The sequence below is a fragment of the Euprymna scolopes genome, chromosome 22, assembly GCF_053919585.1.
Source record: "Euprymna scolopes isolate OS-2025 chromosome 22, ASM5391958v1, whole genome shotgun sequence".
Lineage (NCBI taxonomy): Eukaryota > Metazoa > Mollusca > Cephalopoda > Sepiida > Sepiolidae > Euprymna > Euprymna scolopes.
The window spans coordinates 32,950,012-32,976,655 of NC_136503.1; the positions used below are offsets into that span (position 1 = coordinate 32,950,012).

At 34.0% G+C, this 26,644-nt stretch overlaps 1 protein-coding gene and 2 pseudogenes across 2 annotated transcripts in view; 1 reads left to right on the forward strand and 2 right to left on the reverse strand.

The window, feature by feature from the left end:
- The window catches only part of LOC145243955 (calpain-9-like), a 136,873-nt gene that overhangs the window by 18,648 nt on the left and 91,581 nt on the right, over window positions 1–26,644 (forward strand). For both annotated transcript variants that reach the window (XM_080107082.1, XM_080107083.1), the window contains exons 2-3: window positions 11,387–11,453; window positions 26,121–26,225. In XM_080107082.1, the coding sequence (XP_079963208.1) occupies window positions 11,387–11,453; window positions 26,121–26,225 (172 nt within the window). The remainder of the gene's footprint in view (window positions 1–11,386; window positions 11,454–26,120; window positions 26,226–26,644) is intronic.
- LOC145244127 (U2 spliceosomal RNA) lies at window positions 5,707–5,822 on the reverse strand (annotated as a pseudogene).
- On the reverse strand, window positions 21,371–21,521 carry LOC145244072 (U2 spliceosomal RNA; annotated as a pseudogene).

Genomic DNA, 26,644 nt, shown 5'->3' on the forward strand with positions numbered 1-26,644 from the left:
GTAATAATAATAACAATACTACTATTACTAATACTATTACTACTAATAATAAAAATGATAATAATAGAAGGCTTGATAATATATAATAATAACAATAATAATAACAATAATAATACAAATAGTAATACTAACAATAATAATATTAATAATCACAATAAAAATAATAACAAAAATAATAACAATAATGATAGCATTAATAATAACAATAATAATCATAACAATAATAATAGAAGTCTTGATAATATATAACAGTAATAATAATAATAGTGACAATGATCATACTAACAATAATAATAATAATCATAATAATAATAATAACAATAATGATAACAATAATAATAACAATAATAATAATAACGATAATAATAATAACAACAATAATAATTATAACAATTATAATAATAATAATAATAATAATAATAATAATAATAATATAAAATACGCTGCAACTTTATGGGAAATGCAATTGGAACATGTAGACTTGAACTGACAGCTTATCACTGAGATAAAAATACAAAGAAGTAACTTCCAAGAGATTTTCTATCACCACTACTGTTTATCATAGTCATGATGCTCTTCAACAATATACTAAGGAAATGCACAACTAAATACAATTTTACAAATACAGATTAAAGAATGAACTAACTAATATACATGGACGATCTGAAACGTTTTGCAAGAAACAAAAGAGAACTAGAGACGCCAATAAACATAATCAGAAACTTAAGCCAGAATATCCGAATAGAATTTGGCATTGAAAAGTGCGCATTAGTAGTTAAATAAAGAGGAAAACTAGAATCAGTGGAAAGTATGGAACCATCCAACCAAGCAGAGATCAGCACACTAGACAAACATAGCATTTATATTTGGGAGTTTTGAAAGTCGGCACCATCAACAGAAATAAAATAAAAAAATCGAAAATAATATCTAAGGAAAACAAGAAAATTCCTATAAATTAAACTTTATGAAAAAAACTAATAAAAGCTATAAACATATGAATAGTATCACTTCAAAGATACTGCAAACCGTCCGACTGGACAAAAGAACTAAGGCATCGCGACCAGAAAACCTATGACCACGAATAATGCATTCCACCCCAGGGATGATAATGACAGCCTCTACGTGAAAAGGAAAGACGGGGGAAAGGGCGTGGTTTTTATATGAGACTGTGTCAATACCACAAAAAAAGAACTAGGAAAATACAAAATATAGAACAATCACTGAAGCAAGATACACTGTGAAAATAAACAAGATAAAGAATATAGAGGCGGCGGATGATACGGGAAAAGAAAAATTGGAACAGAAAAAGCTATGCGGATGATCCATGAGGATAACAAAAGATGAGACTCACGAAAACACTTGGACATGGTTATGAAAGGATAGCTAGAGAAACTGAATTCCTATTAACATCTGCTCAACATAATGTGATTGCAACTAACTATATCAAAGCAAAGACGAGAAAACCGCAAATACAGACTCTATTAGCAGAAAGACGAAATGATAAACCACATAATAAGTGAATGAAGCAAAAAAAAAAAATCCAAAAGAATATATGATTATATACGATCAAGTGGAGAAGGCAATTCAGAGGGAAGTATGCAAACAACTACATCTTAAACACTCAATAAATGGTACAAACACTAACCAGCAGCAGTATTTGTAAACGAAAATCACAAAATCCTATCGGGTGTGGAGGTAAAAGCAGATAACGCCATCCGATCAAAAAGACCTAGTTTTATAATAATTGACAAGAGGGGAACGTCCTACCACATCGAAGATTTCGTCGTTTCAACAGACCACAGGTTGAACATCAAGGAGACGGAGAAGCGAATCAAATACGCGAAACTGGCAAGAGAACTTCTTTTTACATGGATGTCACCATATATCAAGGCCCGGAAACCACTCGGGGATACGGGTTATTGCGTGTACAGCAATCAATGGGATAGTATCGTAGTAATCGTTAGTATTGGAGATTTGATAAAGTACCTTACTTAAGGGGGCGGTTCATTAGGAATTTGTTTTTGTTGGACTTGAAGATATCCAAGTTGTAGACAGGTGGGAAACAGGCAGACGGAAGAGAGTTCCACTGATGTAACATCAATAATAATAGAAGTACTAAGAACAATCTTGAAAACCTTTGAAACAAACAATAAGAAAGAGTGGAGTCAAGAAGATGAATTAGAAGATACAATTTAGAATGAAATATTAAGGAAAACATTTTTAACGGCTGAAATATTAAGGAAAACCCTTGAATGCGGAGAATAACACAAGACAATATAACGAAGAAGCATTACAGGGAATGAAGAACACTGAAGCTGCAGATCTACATGTTCTACACCCCCCACGATGCACCTCTCAATTGTTTCACCACCGCCCCCCCCCCCAAAAAAAAAAGTGATAACAAAGAGCAGAGAAAGGTCAAGGAGGATAGAAAGACCGAGGAGGGAGCACTGACCAGACCTCCGCTGGACAAGTGCGAAGAGAACTGGGATCTTGGGGGAGGATTAGTGCCACTCAAATTCCAGTATAAACCAATGGCCACTGCCAGCGAAAATCCAATGGTAAGAGGCTGTTGCTAGGATGCAAATTTATTTGCAAATGCTATCGAAGGAGGAGAGAGCTGGACGTCTGGGGAGACTTGTTGTCACTCAGCTTCCATAGAACACCACAGATCTCCAATCAGATCGTTTGCTGACTCGTGTGAAAGCTTCAGGTGAGCCAATAATAATAACTAGCGGGACCTATGGAAATTCCACAGCAGCATTTTTCATATGTAATATATTGTTGCTGGGATTGCTGTGAGCGTTCTGTTCAGCATGAATGAAGGCACAATCATATTATTCTACTTTTTTATTAAAACTGTATCGCACCCTTACTAAAATAATAACTTTGATATATTTTCTGGGCTGATTATTTCATTACAAATACACCGGTCAATTAACTCACATTTTATCATTTTTCATAATTATTGAATATGTTACTATGTCAATAATTGAATATGTTACTATATCAATAATTTTTCATAATTTTACCCCACATTATCGCCCCTCCCTTTACTAAAATATTAAATTTAATATATTGTATTGGCTGATTATTTTATTAAAAAACACAGCTATCAATTAACTCACATTTCATCATTTTTAATAATTCTTGGATATGGTACTAATTTTGACAATGTTTCATCATTTAAACTCACCATATCGGACACCTTACTAAAATAAAAAGTTTGATATATTGTCTAGGCTGATTATTTCATTACAAACACACACATCAATCAACTCACATTTCATCATTTTTCGTAATTCTTGGATATGTTACTAATTTCGACAATATTTTTTATAATTTAAACCAACGTTGTCGCACAACCTTACTAAAATAATAGCTTTGATACATTTGCTGGGCTGATTATTTCATTACAAACACTAATCAATCAACCTCCATTTCATCATTTTTCATAATTCGTGGATATGTTACTAATTTCGACAATCAGCTTTCATAATTTATATCCACATTCTCGCCCCGTCCTTAATAAAATAATAACTTTGAAATAATGCATGAAATCACATTTAATCATTTTTTATAATTCTTGGATATGTTGTTTATTTCGACAATCATATTTCATTATTTTAACCCACATTTTCGCCCTTCCCTCTTTACTAAATAATAACTTTGATATATTGTCTAGGCTGATTATTTCCTTACAAACACACCAATAAATTATCTAATATTTCATCATTTTTTCGTAATTCTTGGATATGTTACTAATTTCGGCAATAATATTTCTTAATTTAAGCCCTACTTATCTCCTTCCCCTTTACGTATATAATAACTTTGATATATTGTCTAGGAGGCTGATTATTTTATTATAAACACACCAATAAATTAAATCACATTTCGTCATTTTTCGTAATTCTTGGATATATTACTAATTTTGACAATTATTTTTCATAATTTAAACCATCCTTATCGCCCTCTCTTACTAACGTAATTACTTTGATATATTTTCTGGGCTGATTATTTTATTATAAACACACAATCGATTAACTCACATATCGTTGTTCATAAGCCTGAATGTGTTATTAATTTCGACAATAATTTTTATAATTAAAAACCCACATTATGCCTCTCCCTCCTACTTATATAATATATTTGATATATTGTCTGGGTTTATTATATCATTTCAAACACACTAATCAAGTAACTCACATTTCATCATTTTTTCATAATTCTTGGATATGTTACTAATTTTGACAATAATTTTCATAACTTTAACCCACTATGCCGCTTCCCCTTACTTAAATAATAACTTTGATTTATTGCCTGGGCTGATTATTTCATTACAAACAAATCAATCAATTCTGGGTATTCTCATAGTATATATGTTTCACCTATCTTATCCAATCCCGGGTGACGCGGCATATTCTGCTAATATATATTATTGACCTATCTGATTCTATCCCGGGCGATGCTGGGTATTTTGCTACTATATGTTTTCCACCTATCTCATTCAATACTGGGCAACGCTTTCTGATAGTATATATTTGCACATCTCATTCAATCCCGGGACTGACTTCATATCCGCAACCCCATTGTTAGAAAATATACATGAAATAAAGTAATGCTTTAATCGTAAACTGTTTCAGCCATTTCCGGGACTGACTTTATATCCCCAACCCACTGCTAAAAATATACATGAAATAATGTAATGTCTAAATAGTAAGCTGTTGCAGCCATTTCCAGGACCGACTTTATATCCCGAAGCCACTGCTAAAAAATATATATGAAATAATATAATGTCTAAATAGTAAACTGTTTCAGCCATTTCTGGAACTGACTTATAATCCCCAACCCACTGTTGAAAATATACATGAAATAAAGTAATGTATAAATCGTAAACTTTTCAGCCATTTCCGGTACCGATTCTTATCTCCCATCCTACTGTTAAAAATATACGTTAAATAAAGTAATGTCCAAAACGTAAATGGTTGCAGCCATTTCCGGAACCGGCTTCATATTTCCCACCCCAAATGTTAAAAATATACATTAAATAAAGTAATGTGTAATGCTTAAATTGTTTCACCCAATTACTGGACTGATTTAAAAATGTTCATGAAATAAAGCAATGTTGAAATCGTAAACGGTTTGAGTAATTTCCGGGACTGACTTTATATCCCGTAACCCACTGCTTAAAATATACTTGAAGTAAAGTAATGTTTAAATCATAAACTGTTTCAGCAGTTTTTCGAAAGTAATACATAAACACATTAAAACGGTGACGGATTAGGCAACCATTGCTTCAACATGAATTTCTGAGTGCAGTATCAGTTTCAGCATTCCAGTGACTTAAATCCCCCCTTTTTTGGTCTTGGCTAATGGAGGAGAAATCCTTCATTACTGATACAATTTTTAATTTTGTTATTGACCAGAGTGTCCCTTTTGGGGAGCTGGCTTTCCCCTAAATTTATAACCGACCTTATGTCCAATTCCGCCCTTGTAAACAAAAAAAATCAGAATGGACATTTTCCATGGCATTTTATAATTAATCAGACGTGACATTTCCAGGGCATTTTGTAATTAAATCAGAAATAACTTTTTCCAGCTACTTTTTTAATATTACAACTTTGTTACATTAAACATAGTACCTATTCACAATGCCTCCCCATGGGACAGATTTAGACACCGGGGCCGTTTTTTTACGTGGAGAAAAAAAAGTGTCTTAATCGTAAAGGATTTCTCTTCCACTGAGAGAGAAGAAATTGAAATGTAGCACCTGAAGAACAGATACTACGCTTTGATCTTAGCCAAAAGGCAAAGAAAGACAAATCATTTTTATTAGCTTTGCCTCACAGCAACACCAATTTTTTTTTATATTTTAATTCAAAAGGTTTATTTGGAATATTCCACTTTTAGGGATGCACAGCATGAAAACGGACAGAGCGATGATGATGATGATGATGATGATGATGATGATGATGATGACATTAATAATAATAATAATAACAATATTAATAATAATAATAATAACATTAATAATAATAATAATAATAACATTGATAATAATAACATTAATAGTAATAATAATGATAACAATAATAATAATAATTATAATAATAACATTAATAATAATAATAACAATAATAATATTAAGATTAATAATATTAGCATTAATAATAACATTAATAATAATAACATTAATAATAATAATTACATTAATAGTAATAATGATAATAATAATAACAATAATAATAATGATAATAATAATAATAATAATAATAATAATAATAATAATAATAAGAAGAAGAAGAAGAAGAAGAAGAAGAAGAAGAAGAAGTGCTAGTTTCACGGATTCAGCGAGTATTCTATTACTAATATCTATTCATATATATTCTGTGCAATTGTATTTTTTAAATAATTATTTGAGACGATTATTAAACAAAGAGCTCCTAACCCTAATCCTAACCAGGCCCCTCTTACAAAACTTTCACGAAAAACCCTCGTCTATCTGTAAAATAGCTTTATCTATGCCTAAACGTAAACGTAGATTCCATGAACAAAGCTTCTCTCTTAGAAATGCGCGCCCGTGGAACCTTCTTCTGTTTCCCCTCTTTCTTGCTGACTACAATATGGTCGTCTTCAAGTCCAACGTAAGCAAATTCTTGATGAACTGTCCCCCTTAGGTGATCCAATTTACTAAATTTCAACTACTAACGATTAATAAGAAATTGCCCCGTTACACTAACGTACACTTATACAATACACTTATTAAACTTTATCCTCGAGTGGCCTCCGGACCTTGATAAGTGATGACTCCCGTGAAAAAATAAAGAAAAACATAACGAACAGATAATAGTTACAATTTGCTGTAGACGCATGTAGTAGTTTGGTCATTTGCTTGAGGCAGCAGTTTGCGATGAAACAATAACCGCGTGTCATAATTTACCTATCTGGCCGGTTTTTAGATACAAAAGTAGATCTAGATTTTCATCTTACACTTTGCCTGGCTTTTTGAGGGTGGTGGGACGCTAGCAGGCAACTCGAATGTTATCTGCTCTCAGCATTGAATCGCATTGTTTTTATTCTTATCTTTTCATCTCTATAATGTCTAAGTTAAAATATGACGGCATCACAATAAGTTTGTAATAATAAAGTAATGCTTACTAATACAGTCCAACGGATTCCCCATTGTAGGCGAAAAAAAATGTATTTAATCTTGACATAGGTCTTTGGTTTCAATCGCATTCTCGGCTGAAGGGAAAGAGAATAGAGAAAAAGAAAGAAAGAGAGAGAGAGAGTGATGGATTTTCAATGAGAGCACAACAGTTCGATTAATTACAATTAATGAACACTTCAAAGGCATGAGCAACTCTTGTATCGGTAAAATGATGGTGATAAACATATTCGTCGCATCTATTCCCGGTGGGGAGGCAGGGTAATAAGATAATTTACCAGTGAGCTATAACGTTATTACATTGCATGTAAGAAAAAAGTACCGTGTCTGTAAAGTCGATTAAGACGATAGCTGAACCTGTTGCTGCTGCTGCTGGTTCTCTTGTTCCATTTATGTTCTAGCTATTTTTGTCAGGGGAAAACTCATACTATTCAAAACCAAATGCCAGTAAGTATTTATCAACACTGTTATTACAGGTTATTACAGATTTCTCTTCACGCCACATATCAGTGCGTTCTATAAACACGCATACACACATCTTAGTTTATATTGCTATATAGGTTATATGTATGTACATTATTTATTTGTGAGCTAATTAAACGGTCATTATTAATCCGGAAGCAAAGCTATTCGGTATAAGAGTGAGTAATATAGGTTATATTTTGTTTGGGGTAAAGGATCAAAAGGTGTGGGGAAACCCGCCGTGAAAATTAAGACGACTTTGATTTTAATGAAATTTTAATGTGTTTTGGGCAAAAATTAATAAATATTTTCAAATGTATGTTTCTTTGCAGCATTTTAAAAGTTTTTTTTTTTTTACTGGATTTTCCACTCATCAGAAAAACCAAAAATTATACTTAGAATGCAATGGACATGACCATACTCTGAAAAGCAATCTATAGAAGAATTATAACCGTACATTTATTTATGCAGCCATCTTAGTTTTTTATGAGTATACGCAAGAAAAATGCAATATTAACATATAAATGTACTTATAGAAAAATTATATAAAAAACAGGAACTATCTCGTATGGAATTAGGGATCAATTAACGGATTCTGTGACAAAAGTGCATGCTGAATATCTCCGGACAGCGTCTTTTTAGGGAATGGGACATTCCCCGCACAGAGAGACTGTTAGGAAAAAGTCCATTAGCTGCTCCAAGGGAATCAAGCGAATCAGGTAACGAATCAGTCAGCGAGGCATGGGCTGATTTTCCAATGCAGAAGCGTCGACATCAACGGTAAAGGTCAGATGAGGAAGATGACGTAGCTTTGATGGAGAGAAAATCAGGGACACGTAGCATAACGTTGCAACAAGCTATTGACTTAAGGGCAAATCATCCTTCGTTTGTGTTATTTGCGGATACGTTAGAAAGAAGGGCCCAGCTAAAAATAAATAGGATTAGCACGGAAAGAGAGAGGGAGAGAGAGAGAGAGAGAGAGAGAGAGAGAGAGAGAGAGAGAGAGAGAGAAAGAAAATGAAAAAGGATTCGGAGAAAGGTAGTTGTTTAGAATGGGTAAGGACTATATTCTGTTTTTAGTCAAGCTATGAAGCTCCGATCTAAAATAAAAAGAAACAATCTTATTCCGTTGTCCATGTACGAATGACACATAGTATGTGAAATGGTAAGCAGTTACAATTTAACGAAATTAACTAAGAGGAAGAACGCATGGTGCTATTGGATGCCATTTTCCCGATGCCAATTTAATAATAGTGAACATTTATCTCCAGGAAAAAAAAAAGGAATTATTCTGTGTGCGAAATTGGATTTTGTCAATTATAAAACTTAATGTACATGAAAAAAAAAGTGAAATAATGCGTAAAACTTTAGAGAAAAATATTCAGAGAACTGAAAAAAAAAAATAAATAAAAGAAAAAAAAAATGATTCATGAACATGGACAGATTTTTTTTTTTACATAAAGGTCACCACTTATCAAGGCCCAGAAGCCACTCGGGGATAAGGGTTATTTTGTGTACAGTATTCAACGGGATAGTGTCGCAGTATTCATTAGTATTGGAGATTTGATAAAATGTCATTACTTAAGGGGGCGGTTCATCAGGAATTTGTTTATGTTGAACTTGAGGAAATCCATCTTGAAGTAAGGAGGAAAACAGGCAAGCGGTAGAGAGTTCCACAGGCGTGCAGTTCTAAGAAAGAAGCTTTGTTCATGGAATCTACGTTTTGATTTAGGCACAGATAAAGAGTGGGGAAAATTTTTGACAATGGTTTCAGCTAGAGGGGTGTTCATCGTGAAAGATTGGAGAGGGGGCGACCAGAGATTGGAGTTCAGAAGAGCACCTACCATGGTAATAACGATAAAAGAAAGATAGGCTCGCAACGTCTCTTCTGTGGGAGAGAGGTTGCAGGGAAGAGAAAAGCATCCCTCTCTAAGCCACGAAGTCTACTTTGTACTCTGTCAAGGCAGGATAGGCTGTTTTTAGCAGCTCCTGCCCAGATATGACAGCAGTATCGCCCGTTAATTTATCCTTAAATCCATACGAGACAGTACAATGGACTAAAAAACATACTTTTGGTAACTATTGTGTAGCCGAGACATTTTTTGTTAATTCAATTGAATTATATTATTTTTTGTATTTCATGAAAAGAAAGGTGTGTGAAATAATGAAAATAAATATATAAAATACTTTTTTAAATAAGAAGAGGAGGAAAAGTGTAATATTTGGCAGGAAAGTCGGCCAACTCCTTGATACGGATGCCTTGAGAAGGACGTTAACGGTTAAAATAGAGAGAGGTAGAACCCTCGGAGATTAGATCAGCGGGATTGACCGACATTTCAGGACAATGTGTGATGGAATTTTTTTTTCTGTGTCAATTAAATAGAAGCAGCAGACAACGGGGAGCAGAGAGTAGCAACCACGGCAAGACAAACGACAAATTATTTTTCACTTCCATGCAGATACACCCACGCCACGCGCCTTCACTTATGTTACAATTGTCATACTGAAATCGAAAAGGTCGTCATTTAAATAAATATTTTATAACCCAGTTGGGTGTGTTTTGTTTCGCTGTCAAGTGTGTATATCAAGAGAGTGACAAAAATTGATTTTAAGACATTGTAAACTGAAAAGTGCATCAGACGACCGGCTGCGGCGAATATATAACATACTGATTGTTTCTGCGTAAAGAAACAGGTCTATAAAATGTTGTAAGGAAACTTTGATATGCTGAAAGAATTGAATAGTAAGATTAAATAAAACATTGGAACTGGGAATGTAACGATATGGCTATATTTTTTATATATGCTCTTGTATACAGAAAGGGTTAAATATAAATAAAAAAGCGTATTTTCCCAATAACACACACACACACACATACATATATATATCGCAATTGTTTAATATATTTTGTTTATATATATATATATATATATATATATATATATATATAGCATTTGTTTATATATATATATATATATATATATATATATATATATATATATATATATATATACTAGAAAGCCGACAACGTCGTCCGGTCATAAAATATGCTTCAATATGATATTTTAATTTATGAAGATTTATACTTATTACAAAGCCAATTTTCTATTAAGTATTATATTGTACCCAATATATAGTAGTTACCACGCCAGGTCGTAAAATACGCTTAATATGATATTTTAATTCATGCAGGTTTCGTGTATTTTATTTATTTTATTATAAGGCCAATACTCCATTGATTATTATATTGTACCTAATATACAGTAAAAAATGTTTTAAGTTTTAAAAAATATGACTTGTATGCTATTGGCTAGAATCAAAACCAAAGCATTTAGCGCTCCATCCTTATTTTTTCCGTCTAAAATCCATACGCATACAAAAACTTAAAACAATAACGTGTTTAAGGATATAAATGTATATTTACGCATGCGTAGAAAGAACATGTTTGATAAACGTAAGCTTGCAAGTTCCATTTTTTTTTGTCAAATGTTACCCTTTAGCAGTTATTTTTATCGGCTAAAACCATAATCGTATTTGTTTCACACACTCAAAAGTCCTATATATCAAGTTTCAAGTACGTAAATCCAAAATTCACAGAGGAGTTTGGTAGAGGCCTTTCTTCACACGGACAGACAAGGTCACTTTTATATGTAGAGAAATAGTTAATCTCTAATATTTTGCATAACGTGTATTAAGAAAATTAATTGTATCTATTTATTATATTATGAATAAATTGCTATTCTTTTAATTATTTAGGAGATCGTTGAAAAACCCGTGTTCATTCGAGAAGCAACTTACTATGATCTCAACCAAGGGGGCGTGGGTAAGTATATAAATTGTTCAATTATCCTATGTCTAATATACAAAAATGTTCTTCAAATTCTCGGAGTTTAACCCTAATATTGTTGCATCTAACAGATCGATATTTGCTTCTGTCTAGCCAATAAATTACGGAATTACTTAGTGTTATGTACATAAAAATAAATTTGGACTGATTTCATATCCGGTCCGGTAACTCTTTCAGTATCGTTTTTATATTAATTTGCCCTCCTACGATAATGAATTGCGGCACAAGGTTATTTTTTACGAATGGAATATTCAGCTTCGCAGTCGAATAAGGGAATGATATTTTCTTTGACAGAAAATTAGAAGAGGGTTTCGTTACTTATTCGTCATTTCCATGGTAATTGCTCGAATGAGTTCCACTCTCTGATTCTTCACATTTCCAGCAAACACCATCTAGCTACCATCACTCCAAACAACTAATTACGAGATGCCTTTAATAAGTTTCCAGAATTTTTTATTGAGAGTACACACATGAAACTCTAGTCTCCTTCGAAGTAATCTCCTTTGGCTGCAATGCACTTGTTATACAGTTCCAACAGCTTCTGGAAGGTCCCATAGAATTCATATTGTGTGAGTGTGTCAAAGACCTTTGTCACAAAACCTTTTCATCTCCCAGGCACCTGTTTATGGTTTAGTATCCTTCTAACGTGTAATATTTAAACAGTTTTGGTAATATAGCATAAATAAACACACTTTCGTCTCTTTATGCACAAAATCTGGTACCACTAATCGGTCAGGTGCCGAAAAAACTGTATAAAAACGGTGAATATTTTCCTTGTCCTTACAATCAGAATTCATGCTCGATAAGCCGCGACTTAGCTGCGTAAAAACACGATTTACGATATGCTTTCAATAACATTCCAGACTTTTTGTACAAGCATTTAAAACTGTCGTAGACTCTTAAAATTTCAGTATGTTATGTCTATATAGCTTATGAGATGACTGGCCAATGTTTTGCTTTCAGGTTCAAATGCATAGTTACAACAGAAATTGGAATACACCAAGACTAAAGCCTGAGTATAACAGCTGGTAGAATTTCAAAAATGCTATCGGGACGTGAAGACAATTTAAAAGAACGATATGCACAAAAATTCTGTTTTAAACTTAAACAAATGACACATAAACATACTGAATGCTTTTGACCGATTTTGCATGAATCGAGTATCAGTCTAGAGATGTCTATGGAAGGCAGAGGGTTTGTGAAGGACGATGAGAGTAGTAAGGAAGTCAGAACACCAGAGTTGATTAGTCAAATAAAAAAAATTCATGACTAAGCACCATCGTGTGTCTATAGAAACAATAAGTGCACAGTTTGATATCAGTGTGGGAACCATACACAATTATTCGCGAGCAACTGAAGATGCTGGATATTTGTGCGAAGTTTGCCTCAAGGGGTGTCAGAGAAGATCAGAAAGAAAGACGTTGTCATGGCAGCAGGGAGATCGTCGAGCTGATCAATTCAGAGCCTGCTGTTGTTGATGGTCTGATGACCTGCAATAAAGCTGACTCTACTGCTATGACCCAGACATCAAGCGACAAAGTTCCCAGTGGAAACATGCTGGCTCTCCCAGACCTAAGAGGCTAGACAAAGCAAATCTACCCAGAAACTTATGATGGTTCCTATTTTGACAGCATCGGCAGGATCTACATGCACAGCATTATCCATTGGATAAACAGCCAACGAGGAATAGTATGTTAAAGATTTAAGGGAATTCAAAAAGAGAACTTTGCAGCTAATTCTATCGGGGCCGTCCCCCAACCAACGTGTTTTCTCTTGTGTCTGAAAACACGCTATTCAACATACAAATATTTGTGCGTGATGTTACCAAGCTGATCAAAAACCTCGAATCTAGTATAGCCACGTGCCCTGACAGCATTCCTATTATAGTGCTTAGATAGCTTCATCCTGAACAAGCTTCTATACTTACAAAACTGTTTAAGCGTTATCTATATGAGAATTGCTTCCCAACGCCCTTGAAAACTTCATCAGTATGTCTGTATTTAAAAATTCATGTGATCGGTCATTTCCCTCTAAGCACAGACCACTCAACCTCCTGTGCGTCATGAGTAAATTGCTGGAATCTGTGTTAAATAGAGAAGTAGTCAACCACCTCAGCAAAAATAACCTTTTTAGTGATATGCAGTATGGTTTACGTTCTGTTAGATCAACAGCAGATGTGCTAAGTTATATCTCATAAGATTAGCGAATCTCTAGACGCAGCCTTCCTTTCTAGGGCAATTGCTCTTGACATATCAAGGTTTTTGGTAGGGTATGGTATAAATGTCTACTTCACAAAATCTCGAGCTACGATGTAGTTGGAAATGTCTTTTCAATTATTAAATCGTTTCTACCATGTTCATAAGAGTAGTGACTTATATACAGAAACCGGAAACTTACAGTAATAATGCTGGAGCCCTCAGAGGCCCATCCCGGGACTAACTTTCTTCCTGATCTGCATCAATGATCTCCAAAATCACATCCTAAGATCATTTGTAGACAATTATGCTGAGGACACTGCCATCTGTGGCAACTCTTCAAATGCCATAAATGACCCAGTTCTCTCTGATTCCCTCTCCTCTGATCTTGATCACGTGATGCAATGTGGAAAGAGGTGGCTGATTAATTTGAATGCATTTAAAACCAAACTTCTGTTTTTAGATCATAAACGTTCTGATTCACGTCCAGAATCAATTGAAATGGGAAGGCTTCATGTTTTGACAATCTTCTGGGTCTGACCTTTACTCTTAGTTTGAGATGGAACACGTACATCAAAACCGTTTCACAAGCTGCTGGAAAAATTGTGGGATCGTTCTACCGCTCCAGTAGAGATCTCATTGCTGATGCAATTCTCCACCTCTATAAGAGCAAAGTTCGTCCAAGGATGGAGTACTGTTACAAAATTTGGACAGGAGCTGCCAGACGCAGCTTATCCTGCCTTGACAGAGTTCAAAATAGACATCCTAGCCTGGTGGAAGATGCTTTTTCTCTTTCCCCGAAATTTCTTTCCAACAAAAGAGACATTGCGAGCCCGTCTCTGCTTTATCGCGATTTTTATGACAAGTCTGAGCTGCAATCTATCCCCTCTTTGCCTGACTTTCACAAAACACTCGTCTAGCTGAAACCACTATAAATAATTTCCCCTACTCTTTATCTGTGTCTAAACCTAAATGTAGACTCCTTGAACAAAGCTTCTTTCTAATGAACTGCACGCTTGTGGAACTCCATTCCATTTTCCTACTTTCCAGTTGACTACAATATGGTCGTCTTCAAGTTCAACGTAAACAAGTTTTTGATAAACCATTCCCTTAAGTAATCTAATTTACCAAATTTCCACTACTAACGATTACTACGATATTTTTCTATTGACTACCGTACCCTTAGTAGCCCTTATCCTCGAGGGAGCTCCGTGCCTTAATAAGTGGTGACTTATTTGTAAATAAAAGAGGCCAGCACACTATAAATAAGTCTTCTTATATGTGGAAGTCACAGTCCACTTGACGACTATCCATCGTCCATTCTCTACAGCAATCAATGAATGTAATTTCAATCCGGATTGCCAATTGTACAATCCGAATAAAAAAAGGTTTCATGGGGTGACGTCCATCATGTGATGATTTGTGCTGCAGCTGTTATCGTTTAGTTGCTTGTGTGTGTTATCAATTACTCCGTTTCATCAGTAACAATCTTTGAACGTACATTTGATGTTAATGAGTATAACAATCATATTCCCAGCTGAACAATAATGAATGACATGAAAGTACGCAGACAGCTATTCTTAGCATCAACAAATCTTTCAAGTTCTTAATGATAATACAACAGAAAAGCCGAAAGAAAAAAATACTATTAATTATATCATGTAAAAAAATGAAACACCCAGAAAATACTATTAAACGTAGACTTTGTAATAATTATTTTAACAAAGGAGTAGTTCAAAATCGAAAGAATGTCTATAACACAACTTGTATTGTTAAATAAGATTGAAATAAAATATAAATAACAAGTTTTCTAAAAATACATTCGTTAACCCTTATCTTTAAAGGCCTTGATAAGTGATGACTCCTATGTATATTATTATTATTATTATTATTATTATTATTATTATTATTATTATTATAATAATAATAATAACAACAACAACAACAACAACAACAACAATAATAATAATAATAATAATAATAATAATAATAATAATAATAATAATAATAATTATAATAATCTATACAATGATAAAACTCAAATGACCTTGTAACGGGTTTTGTAACCCATCACCCGTTTTACGACTCCTGATTGCGCATGCGTACATTAACATACACCCATAACAGCGTGAACAAATAAAAATAAATCGCTACTTTCGCAGAATTTGACCTGAAATATTAACGTTACTATTAGAATTTGACCTGAAATATTAACGTTATTATTTAGAAATTATTATTAAACATCGGAAGGGTGGGGATATTTTGAAACTATTCTGTATTACAACTATACTGTCGCAATTTTCTTACAAATAAATAAACTTTGACCCGTTGAAAACCATAAGAACGATTTACAACTGCGATTTACCCACCGCCTTCCATTTTTTTTAATTTATTCTCCATTTTTTAATACACTTTTCTTAAAACTATTCATACATTTTCTTCTACACTACCAACATAAATAAATTACCCGGAAAATATGTTTTTTTTAAATTGCGTTTCAAATAAATAATTAACACGACAATAAAAGGTATTGTTTTACTATGTACGTTTTTACCGTCCCAATTTATGTTTTCGCGTTTAGATTATCCAAAATAAACAATTGTTAATACTTTCTGCATTTTTTTTACGTTGTTCATTTCCGTATTACGTTTAAGTTATTTTAACGCAATTTCTTACAAATAAATCTACTTTCACCCGTTGACAACCATAAAAGCATTTTACAACGGCGCCTTTCTTTTTTTTTAATTTAATCTCCATTTTTTAATACACTTTTCTTAAAACCATTCATACATTTTATAAGGATAAGACGAGAAAAGAAAAAAGGAAAGAGAAAATCTACACGAAAGATTCATAAGAATGACAAAAGATGAGAATAACGAAAAAACTTGGACATGGATGTAAAAAGGACACGTTAACTGAGAAACTGAAACTTTAATAACTGCAGCACAAGACAACTCGATAAGAACCAACCACATTAAAGCAAAGATCGACAAAACACAAGAAAACAGCAAATGCAGACTGTGTGTACAAAGAGACGAGACGATAGACTATATAATAAGTAAATGCAGCAAACTGGCCCAGAAGGAATATAAGAACATGCACGACTAAGTGGGAGGGTAGTACACTGGGAATTAAACAAACAACTGCATCTCGAACGCACAGAAAATCGTACAAATATAAGCCGGCAATAGTACTTGAAAACGTGAATCACAAAATCCTATGGAACATGGACATACAAACAGATAAACCCATCCAAGCAAGAAAACAGGATGTCGTAATATTTAAGAAAGAAAAGCCCTGTAGACTTTGCTGTTCCAGTTGAACACAGGGCGAATATCAAAGAAAAGGAAAAACTGAACAAATACGCAGAGATAGCCAGAGAGCCGAAAGGGATATGGATGATGAAGAAAATCAGGAAAATACCTATAATAGTAGGAGCACTAGGAACAATGTCGAAAGGCTTTGAAAAAAGAATGCTAGAAATTGGAATCAGAGGAATGGCCGGAAAGATACAACGAATAACAATAATGAGAACAGCTGAAATGTTAAAAAAATCCTTGAATGCGGAGACTGATAAACGTGAGCCAGATAAGCGGACCAGACAACATGCTGCGGGAAACAAAACATGAAGAAGCGTTACATAGAACCAGGAACATATTTGCATATCTATAAGTCTTCTATCCTCTCTCCAACCCTTCCCATTGCCCCATCCTTAAACCCCCCCCCCCACACACAAAAGAGCGATACCAAATTGCCCAGAAAGGTCGCGGAGGATTGAAAGACTGTTGAGAGAGCAGTGATCAGAACTCAGCTGGACAAGGTCTAAGAGAACAGGGATCTTGGGGAGGCTTATTGGCACTCAAGTTCCAGTAGAGTCCAATGGTAGCTGCCAGCGAGAAACCAATAGTGGCCGACTGTTGCGATGCAAATGTTATCAACAGAGATGGAGACTACTGAAAATATGGGGGGACTTGTTTTCACTCAGCTTTCATGGAATATCACAGGTTGTTTTCAATGAGAGATCTTTTATGAGATCCTGGTGAGCAAACAATAATGGGGCTAAAGAGGATCGAAAGACCAAGAAGAGAAAGCATTAACCAGGCCTTCACTGAATGAATGCGAAGAGATCTGGGACTTTGGGGAGGTTTATTGCGACTCACATTTCAGTGAGAACCAATAGCAGCAACCATCGAGAAATCAATGTAAACGGTTGTTGCAATAAGGCAAATCAATTTTTCAAATTGTATCGAAAGAGGTGGATAGTACTGGAAATCTAGGGGATACATGTTGTCACTTAGACTTCATGGAACACCACAATGATGATCTGTGTGAGCTTCTAGTGAGTGAGTTAATAATAATAATAATAATAATAATAATAATAATAATAACTAGCGGGACCTGTGGAAATTCCACAGCAGCATTTTTCATATGTAATATATCGTAGCTGGGAATGCTGTGAGCGTTCTGTTAAGCATTAATTAAGGCACAATCATATTATTCAAGTTTTTATTAAAACTGTACTGCCACCTTACTAAAATAATAACTTTGCTATCTTTCCTGGGCTGATTATTTCATTACAAATACACCGGTCAATTAACTCACATTTTATCATTTTTCATAATTATTGAATATGTTACTATGTTCGACAATGATTTTTCATAATTTCAACCCACATTATCGCCCATCCCTTTACTTAAATTTGATATAATTTATCGGCTGATTATTTTATAAAAAAACACAACTATCAATTCACTCGCATTTTAGTCATTTTTAATAATTCTTGGATATGGTACTAATTTCGACAATAATTTTTCATCATTTAAACTCACCATATGAGACACCTTACTAAAATAATAACTTTGATATATTGTCTGGGCTGATTATTTCATTACAAAAACACACCCAAATCAACTAAGGCTTGATCATTTTTCGTAATTCTTGGATATGTTACTCATTTCGAAAATATTTTTTTAATAATTTAAACCAACGTTGTCGCCCAACCTTACTAAAATAACAACTTTGATACATTATCGCCCCCTCCTTAATGAAATAATAATTTTGAAATGTTGTCTGGGCACACGAATGCATGAAATCACATTTAATCAGTTTTCATAATTCTTGGATATGTTACTTATTTCGACAATCATTTTTCATAATTTTAAACCACATTTTCGCCCTTCCCTCTTTACTAAATAATAACTTTGATATATTTTCTAGGCTGATTATTTCCTTACAAACACACCAATCAATTGACTTTCATTATTTTTTTGTAATTCTTGGATATGTTACTAATTTCGATAATCTTTTTTCATAATTAAAGCTCCCATAATCTCTTTCCCCTTTACTTATATAATAACTTTGATATATTGTCTTGGAGGCTGATTATTTTATTATAAACACACCAATCAATTACATCACATTTCGTCATTTTTCGTAATTCTTGGATATGTTACTAATTTCGACAATAATTTTTTATAATTTAAACAATCCTCGTCGCCCTCTCTTAATAAAAAATTGCTTTGATATATTGTCTGGGCTGATTATTTCATAAAATCACAACTATCAATAAACTCACACTACATCATTTATCTTAATTCTTTGATATGTTACTCATTTCAACTATTATTTTTAATATTTTAAATCCATATTATCAACCCCCCACTACTAAAATAATAACTTTGATATATTATCTGGGATGATTATTTCATTTCAAATACACCAATCATTTAACTCACATTTCGTCATTTTTCATAATTCTTGGATATGTTACTAATATCAACAATCATTTTTAATCATTTAAACTCACATCATGACCCCATCGATATATGTATGGTCTTATTATTTCATGGCAAACACACTAATACATTAAATAACATTATCATTTTTCATAGTTCTTGGATATGTTACTAATTTCGACAATTATTTTTCATAATTTAAACCATCCTTATCGCCCTCTCTTACTAACATAATTACTTTGATATATTTCCTGGGCTGATTATTTTATTATAAACACACACTCGATTAACTCACATTAAATCTTCGTTCATAATCCTGGATATGTTACTAATTTCGACAATGATTTTTATAATTAAAAACCCACATTATGCCTCTCCCTCCTACTTATATAATATATTTGATATATTATGTGGGATGATTATATCATTACAAACACACCAATCAAGTAACTCACATTTCATAATTTTTTCATAATTCTTGGATATGTTACTAATTTCGACAATAATTTTCATAACTTTAACCCACTAAGCTGCTTCCCCTTACGTAAATAATAACTTTGATATATTGTCTGGACTGAGTATTTCATTACAAACAAATCAATAAATTCTGGGTATTCTCATAGTATATATGTTTCACCTATCTTATCCAATCCCGGGTGACGCCGCATATTCTAATATTTATAGTTCACCTATCTCATTCGATCCCGGACGACGCTGGGTATTTTGCTACTATATGTTTTCCACCTATCTCATTCAATACTGGGCGACGCTTTCTAATAGTATATATTTGCACATGTCATTCAATCTTGGGGCTTACTTCATGTCCGCCACCCCACTGTTGAAAATATACATTAAATAAAGTAATGTTTTAATCGTAAACTGTTTCAGCCATTTCCGGGACTGACTTTATATCCCCAACCCACTGCTAAAAATATACATGAAATAATGTAATGTCTAAATAGTAAACTGTTGCAGCCATTTCCGGGACCGATTTTATATCCCAAAGCCACTGCTAAAAATATATATGAAATAATGTAATGTCTAAGTAGTAAACTGTTTTAGCCATTTCTGGAACTGACTTATAATCCCCAACCCACTGTTGAACATATACATGAAATAAAGTAATGTGTAAATCGTAAACTTTTCAGCCATTTCCGGGACCGTCTTCTTATCTCCCATCCTACTGTTAAAAATATACATTAAATAAAGTAATGTCCAAAACGTAAATGGTTGCAGCCATTTCCGGAAACGATTTCATATTTCCCACCCCAATGTTAAAAATATATACTTAAATAAAGTACTATGTAATGCGTAAACGGTTTCACCCATTTTCAGGACTGATTTAATATCCCCCACCCCATTGTTAAAAATATACATGAAATAAGGTAATGTTTAAATCGTAAATGGTTTGAGTATTTCCGGGACTGACTTCATATCCCGTAACCCACTGCTTAACACATACTTGAAATAAAGTAATGTTTAAATCAATAACTGTTTCAGCAGCTTTTCGAAAGTAATACATAAACACATTAAAACGGTTAGAGATTAGGCAACCATTGCTTCAACACGAATTTCTGAGTGTAGTATCAGTTTCAGCATTCCAGTGACTTAAATCCCCCCTTTTTTGGTCTTGGTTAATGGAGGAGAAATCCTTCATTACTGATACAATTTTTAATTTTGTTATTGACCACAGTGCCTCTTTTGGGGAGCGGGTTTCCCCCTATATTTTTAGCCGACCCCATGTCCAATTTCGTCCTTGTGGGGAGCCAAGTAAACAACAAAAAAAAATTATCAGAACCGACATTTTCCATGGCATTTTATAATTAATCAGAAGTGATATTTCCAGGGCGTTTTGTAATTAAATCAGAAATAACTTTTTCCAGTTACTTTTTTAATATTAAAACTTTGTTACATTAAACATAGTACCTATTCACAATGCCTCCCCACGGGACAGATTTAGACACAAGGGTCGTTTTTTAATGGGGAGAAAAAATGTCTTAAAATTGTCTTAGTCGTAAAGGATTTTTCTTCCATTGAGAGAGGAGAAATTGAAATGTAGCACCTGAAGAACAGATACTACACTTTGATCTTAGCCAAAAGGCCAAGAAAGATAAATCATTTTTATTAGCTTTGCCTAAATAGCGACACCATTTTTTTTTAATAACAAGGGTGACAGACAAGGTTTATTTGGAATATTTCACTTTCCTTTTTTAGGGATGCACAGCATGATAACGGACGGAGCTATAAACGTAATAATATAATGATAATAATAACTGACCAGACATATGCTAGAAAAGTAAGAAGGGAACTGGAACCAATGAAGACCAATAGCCGCTGCCAACGATTAATCAATGGCAAGCAGCTGTTGCGATGATGCCAATTTATTTGGAAATGCTATCGAAAGAGGTGGAGAGCACTGGAAATCTAGGGAGCCTTGTTGTCACTCAGCTTCCAGGGAACTCCATCAGCGGTTTTCAAGGAGAGATCTGTGATGACCTGTGTGAAAGCTCCCTGTGAGCCAATAACAATAATAATAAAAGAAATGGAAACGTCATTATTTTAAACAAGATTTTTTTTTATGTTACATTTAATTAATATATCATATTATCATTATATTAGCAGGGTGATTCGGCGTTACCCGGCATTTAATGACGACCAACGAATGTTTCATACTTACATATTTTTATAGTCATCGAAATCAAATCGACTGATTGCCTGCTCTAGTTCGGGACCCATCGCGGTGCACCGGGAGAAACTTCACATGCCTCTCGCAGTGACTTAGTTCACAGTACATTGTAGTCTACATTGCGCCGTAGAGAAACCACTGTTGATTTTTATAAAATTATCTTTATATATAATGCATTGAATTAAGGTTTAAGATGCAAAAGTCAAGTCTCATATTTCATTTGTGATCGAAACAGAAACAATCATTTAGAACGCGCCCCTGTCATATCAAAGAACCTACTGTTTTTATATGCCTTACCTTACAGGTTGTGTGGTGATAATGACTTGAATTTAAGTTTAAAATGAGAAAAAAAAATCAATTATTAGTTTTCAATTGCGCTTTAAACAGAAACATTTATTTCTAACGCGTCCCTGTCATATCAAAGAACCTATTGTTGATTTTATATGTCGAGTCTTTCAGCATAAAATTTCTCAAATGCACTTGTGATGTTAGGCTGATCGTCTGTTCCTTCTTTCGTCGGATTGTTTCTATTATCGGATGTTTATAATTACCAAAGACATTCCGATACAAAACCTATCTAAGAACACTGCCAGGCACATGAAATACCTAGTGTGAAATTTCATAAAAATCGACCCAGCCGTTTTCGAGTCTATAGGGAACGAACTCACACACAGACAAAGTTCTTCTATATAATAGTAGACATTATTAACTGGCCGACCCATGTTCTAGCGTATGCCGGTAAATTAGATTGACTCAAGAAATTCCAATGCCGTAACTTAAAATATTGAATATTAATACTAATAATAATGATAAATAATATTAAAGAAATAAAACTAACATAAATAATTACGGGTAAAATACCTTATGAAATCGTTCGCGTTATTTCGAATCTTCGGATTTCTGTTCTCATCTTGAGTGTTATTTTCAGAACGTTTTAGTCGCCTTAAACTCCGACCATCTCCAGCTATATCTTGTCGTCCCCGGGAATGTTTCTGTCGAACTCGGGAGTTTGGACGGACTTTCGAACGAAAGCTTTTATTTACTTCGCAAGTGTAGCATGCTCTCGTTCCGTCAGCCATGAATGGATACCCCAGTAAAGTAAATAAAGGGTTCTGTTCGAAAACCCGTACAAATTCCCGTGTTCGACTGAAGCATTCCCGAGTTAGACAAGATATACCCGAAAAAAATCGGAGGTTAGATCGACCGAAACGTTTTGGAAATCACACCGAAGATGAGAATAGCAGTCTGAAGATTCCAAATAATACAAATTACCAATCCTCATCTAAAAAAATCCAGAAATGTAAACGTAAACTGTCTTAATTTTGTGGCTTGGACACTGAGACTTATGGTTAAAGTAATGCTAAGAAATTGTCTTTTTGTTTTGTAGTTAATAATTTCAACCATTCAACTGACATATACTACAAAAAAGCAGGTTTATGTAGTATTGCCTTTTATTTGACTGAAAATTTGCACATTTATGCAAAAGTAATACGATATATTAGTTTGACTTGTAAACGTTTACAAATTTAGACAAAACAAATGACAAACATTAGTAACGATTTTGAATGTAATCGTTTGAATATAATACAATAATAAGAATAAAAATAATAAACATAATAATAGTAATAGTAACAGCAGTAAATGAAGTAATAAAAACAATAATAAAAACTAACAACTATTGTAATAACAATAATAGCAAAGAATAAATTATAGTTATAATACTACTAATGCTACTACTAATAGTCAAAATAACAACAACAACGACAATAATAATAATAATAATAATAATAATAATAATAATAATAATAATAATAATAATGTCAATACTGTTAAATTAGTCGTTAATATAACCCACCAGTTCAGTGTTACAACTACTAGTATTACTACCGCAACTACTACAACTAATACTACTACCTCTGATAGATTTTGTTGTCAGTGAAACAGGGATGCGTCCTATCTCGTACACCCTTTGGAATCTTCTCCCTACTTCTTTCATATGCCTTTAAAGAATCTGATGATGACGTATATATACACACAAGTAGTAGTGGCGGACTTTTCAACCTAGCACGCTTTCGTGCAAAGAGAAAGGCGCTGAAAGTTTTCATCAGAGAATTGCTCTTTGCTGACGATGCTGCCCTTGCTACACATTCAGAGGAAGCGCTGCTACAGCGACTCATGGACCGTTTTGCAGCGGCATGCAAGGAATTTGGCCTAACCATAAGCCTAAAGAAAACTGGGATCATGTGCTAAGAAGCACACAATGCGCCAACCATCTCAATTGATAAACATACTCTTGCGGCGGTGGACAGGTTCACATACCTTGGTTCGACCATCTCTCCCTCGATTTCGAGCTGAATACAAGGATTGACAAAGCAGCAACAGCAATGGCCCACCTCACCAAGCGAGTGTGGGAAAACCATATGCTGACTGTAAACCCCTGTTAGTACTCCACATATAAGTCGTCAAAAGAAGAAAAGAACAACAAGTATCGGGCCTTACAAAAGTAAACACAGGGGTAATTTTTAATGATAAGAAAGTCTTCTTATATTAGATGATTGTAGGAGGTTAAAGTAACCGAAATGGTATGAGGAGGTTAGTGAGGACAAATGCCACAATTAGCTGATCAATATGGTGTTAGGAGATTAGAATAAAGGGATGGTATGAGTAGATTTCCATTATGTAACATCATAGTATTGTCTGGCTTTCTTAGATCTGGGAGAGCAAACATGTTTCCACTGGTAACTCTTTCTCTTGGTCTCTGGGTCATAGCAGTGGATTTCGCTTTTATCGCAGGTCACCAGAGCATCAACAACTGTGCATCTTAATTGATCAGCTCGACTATTTCCCTGCTGTCATGACAACGCCTGTCTCTCTTGTCTTTTCGGACCCCCTTTGGGATAAACTTCGCGCAAATTGTCCGCATCTTCAGTTAATTGTGTGTACAGTTCCCACACTGACATCAAACTGTGCACTTACTGTCTCCATAGACACACAACGGTGCTTATTCATGAAACTCTTTATTTGGCTTATCAACTTTACTGTTCTGACTTCCTTACTCCTCCGCTCTTTCATCATCCCTTACACTCTATTTCCTTCCTTGAATCTCTTATGCCCCTCAAAAACTGATACTTGATTCATACAAGATGCTCTAAAAGCAGTCCGTAGAATTTATTCATAATTTAAAACAATTCTATTGCATATCATTTTTCTAAAGTGTACTCACGTCCAGATTACATTTTTGAAATTCCCCAGCTGTAAATATCAGGCTTTCGTAGAATGTATTCCAATTCCTGCTGTAGCTGTTCATTTGTTTCTATAAAAGTTGGTCAGTTATTTCATACAATATATAGCAATAACATACGGGATTTTGAAGAGTTTACGACAATTTTAAATGCGTGTAAGAAAAAGTCTGGAAACTTATTTAAGGCACCTCATAGATACTAGGTTATATCAGTTATAACAAATGCTAATGTCTTTATATAAACTTGTGAGATATATTTATACGGCATAATTCATGTTGACACACCGGTTCCCGTTAGATCACCGAAGTTAAGCAACGTTGAGCCTAGTCAGTCCTAAAACGAGTGACCATTTGGAAATTCCAAATGCTGTATGTTTTTCCGCTTATCTCGGCGTTGTTTTCAGTCGTCCATCACGTCCTCTTGCCACTGGACATAAGCATTGCCCATTCAGGACAAGTGTGGTCGGGGATTGCCCAATTCTTTGCCTCACAAATACACGTAAAACTATCCTTACAGGGAGTATCCATTGCCCCTTAAAAGCTAACGGAGGCACCTGTATGTCTTAGATATATTTGCATGTAAATAGTTTCTGCTATTTGTATAATACAAGATGAATTTTTAAGTTCTAAATGCGTTTTCTATCCGCCAGTTTAACGCTTTCAAATTGCTTTCAGAGTTTTTGTTTACGAATAAAAACAGATGCATACTATGTAATCTAGTAATTTTTAATTTCGTAAGTTAATTATTATTTATTCACTTTTTACTTTTTCCTCATTTTTCCTCAGGTGATTGTTTTTTTCTCAGTGGTGTCAACAGCCTCATAGCCAATGACAGAGCTTTGTTTAACAAAGTTTTGCCCAGAGATCAGAGCTTCCATGAGAAATATGCAGGTAAAGTTTTATTTACTTCCAAATCTATTTAATATAATATCATGTTAGAATTAAATAAACCTTACACATTATTAATATCATGTATATTTCAACACGCAAATACTATTGATCTAATTTAGTAGCACTTATATTATTATTAAGTTCAATTTCGTTGGTTAATTCTAGTTTTTCCATTATTTTTTATTCTATCGATGTTGTAATCAAAGTAGTACTGTCAGCAAATCGCTTATCGATGCCATTTTTTTACTAGCAGGGAGACCCGACGTTTCCTGGGATTCAATGAGGATCAACAAATGTTCCGCATGTTCACATTCACAGTTCCTTTTTGCAACCATGGTTTCACTGATATATCTGATTCGATTTGTAAGACCTATCCGTGAATTGCTCTTGCAATAAACCAAATACACCTGGAAATTAAA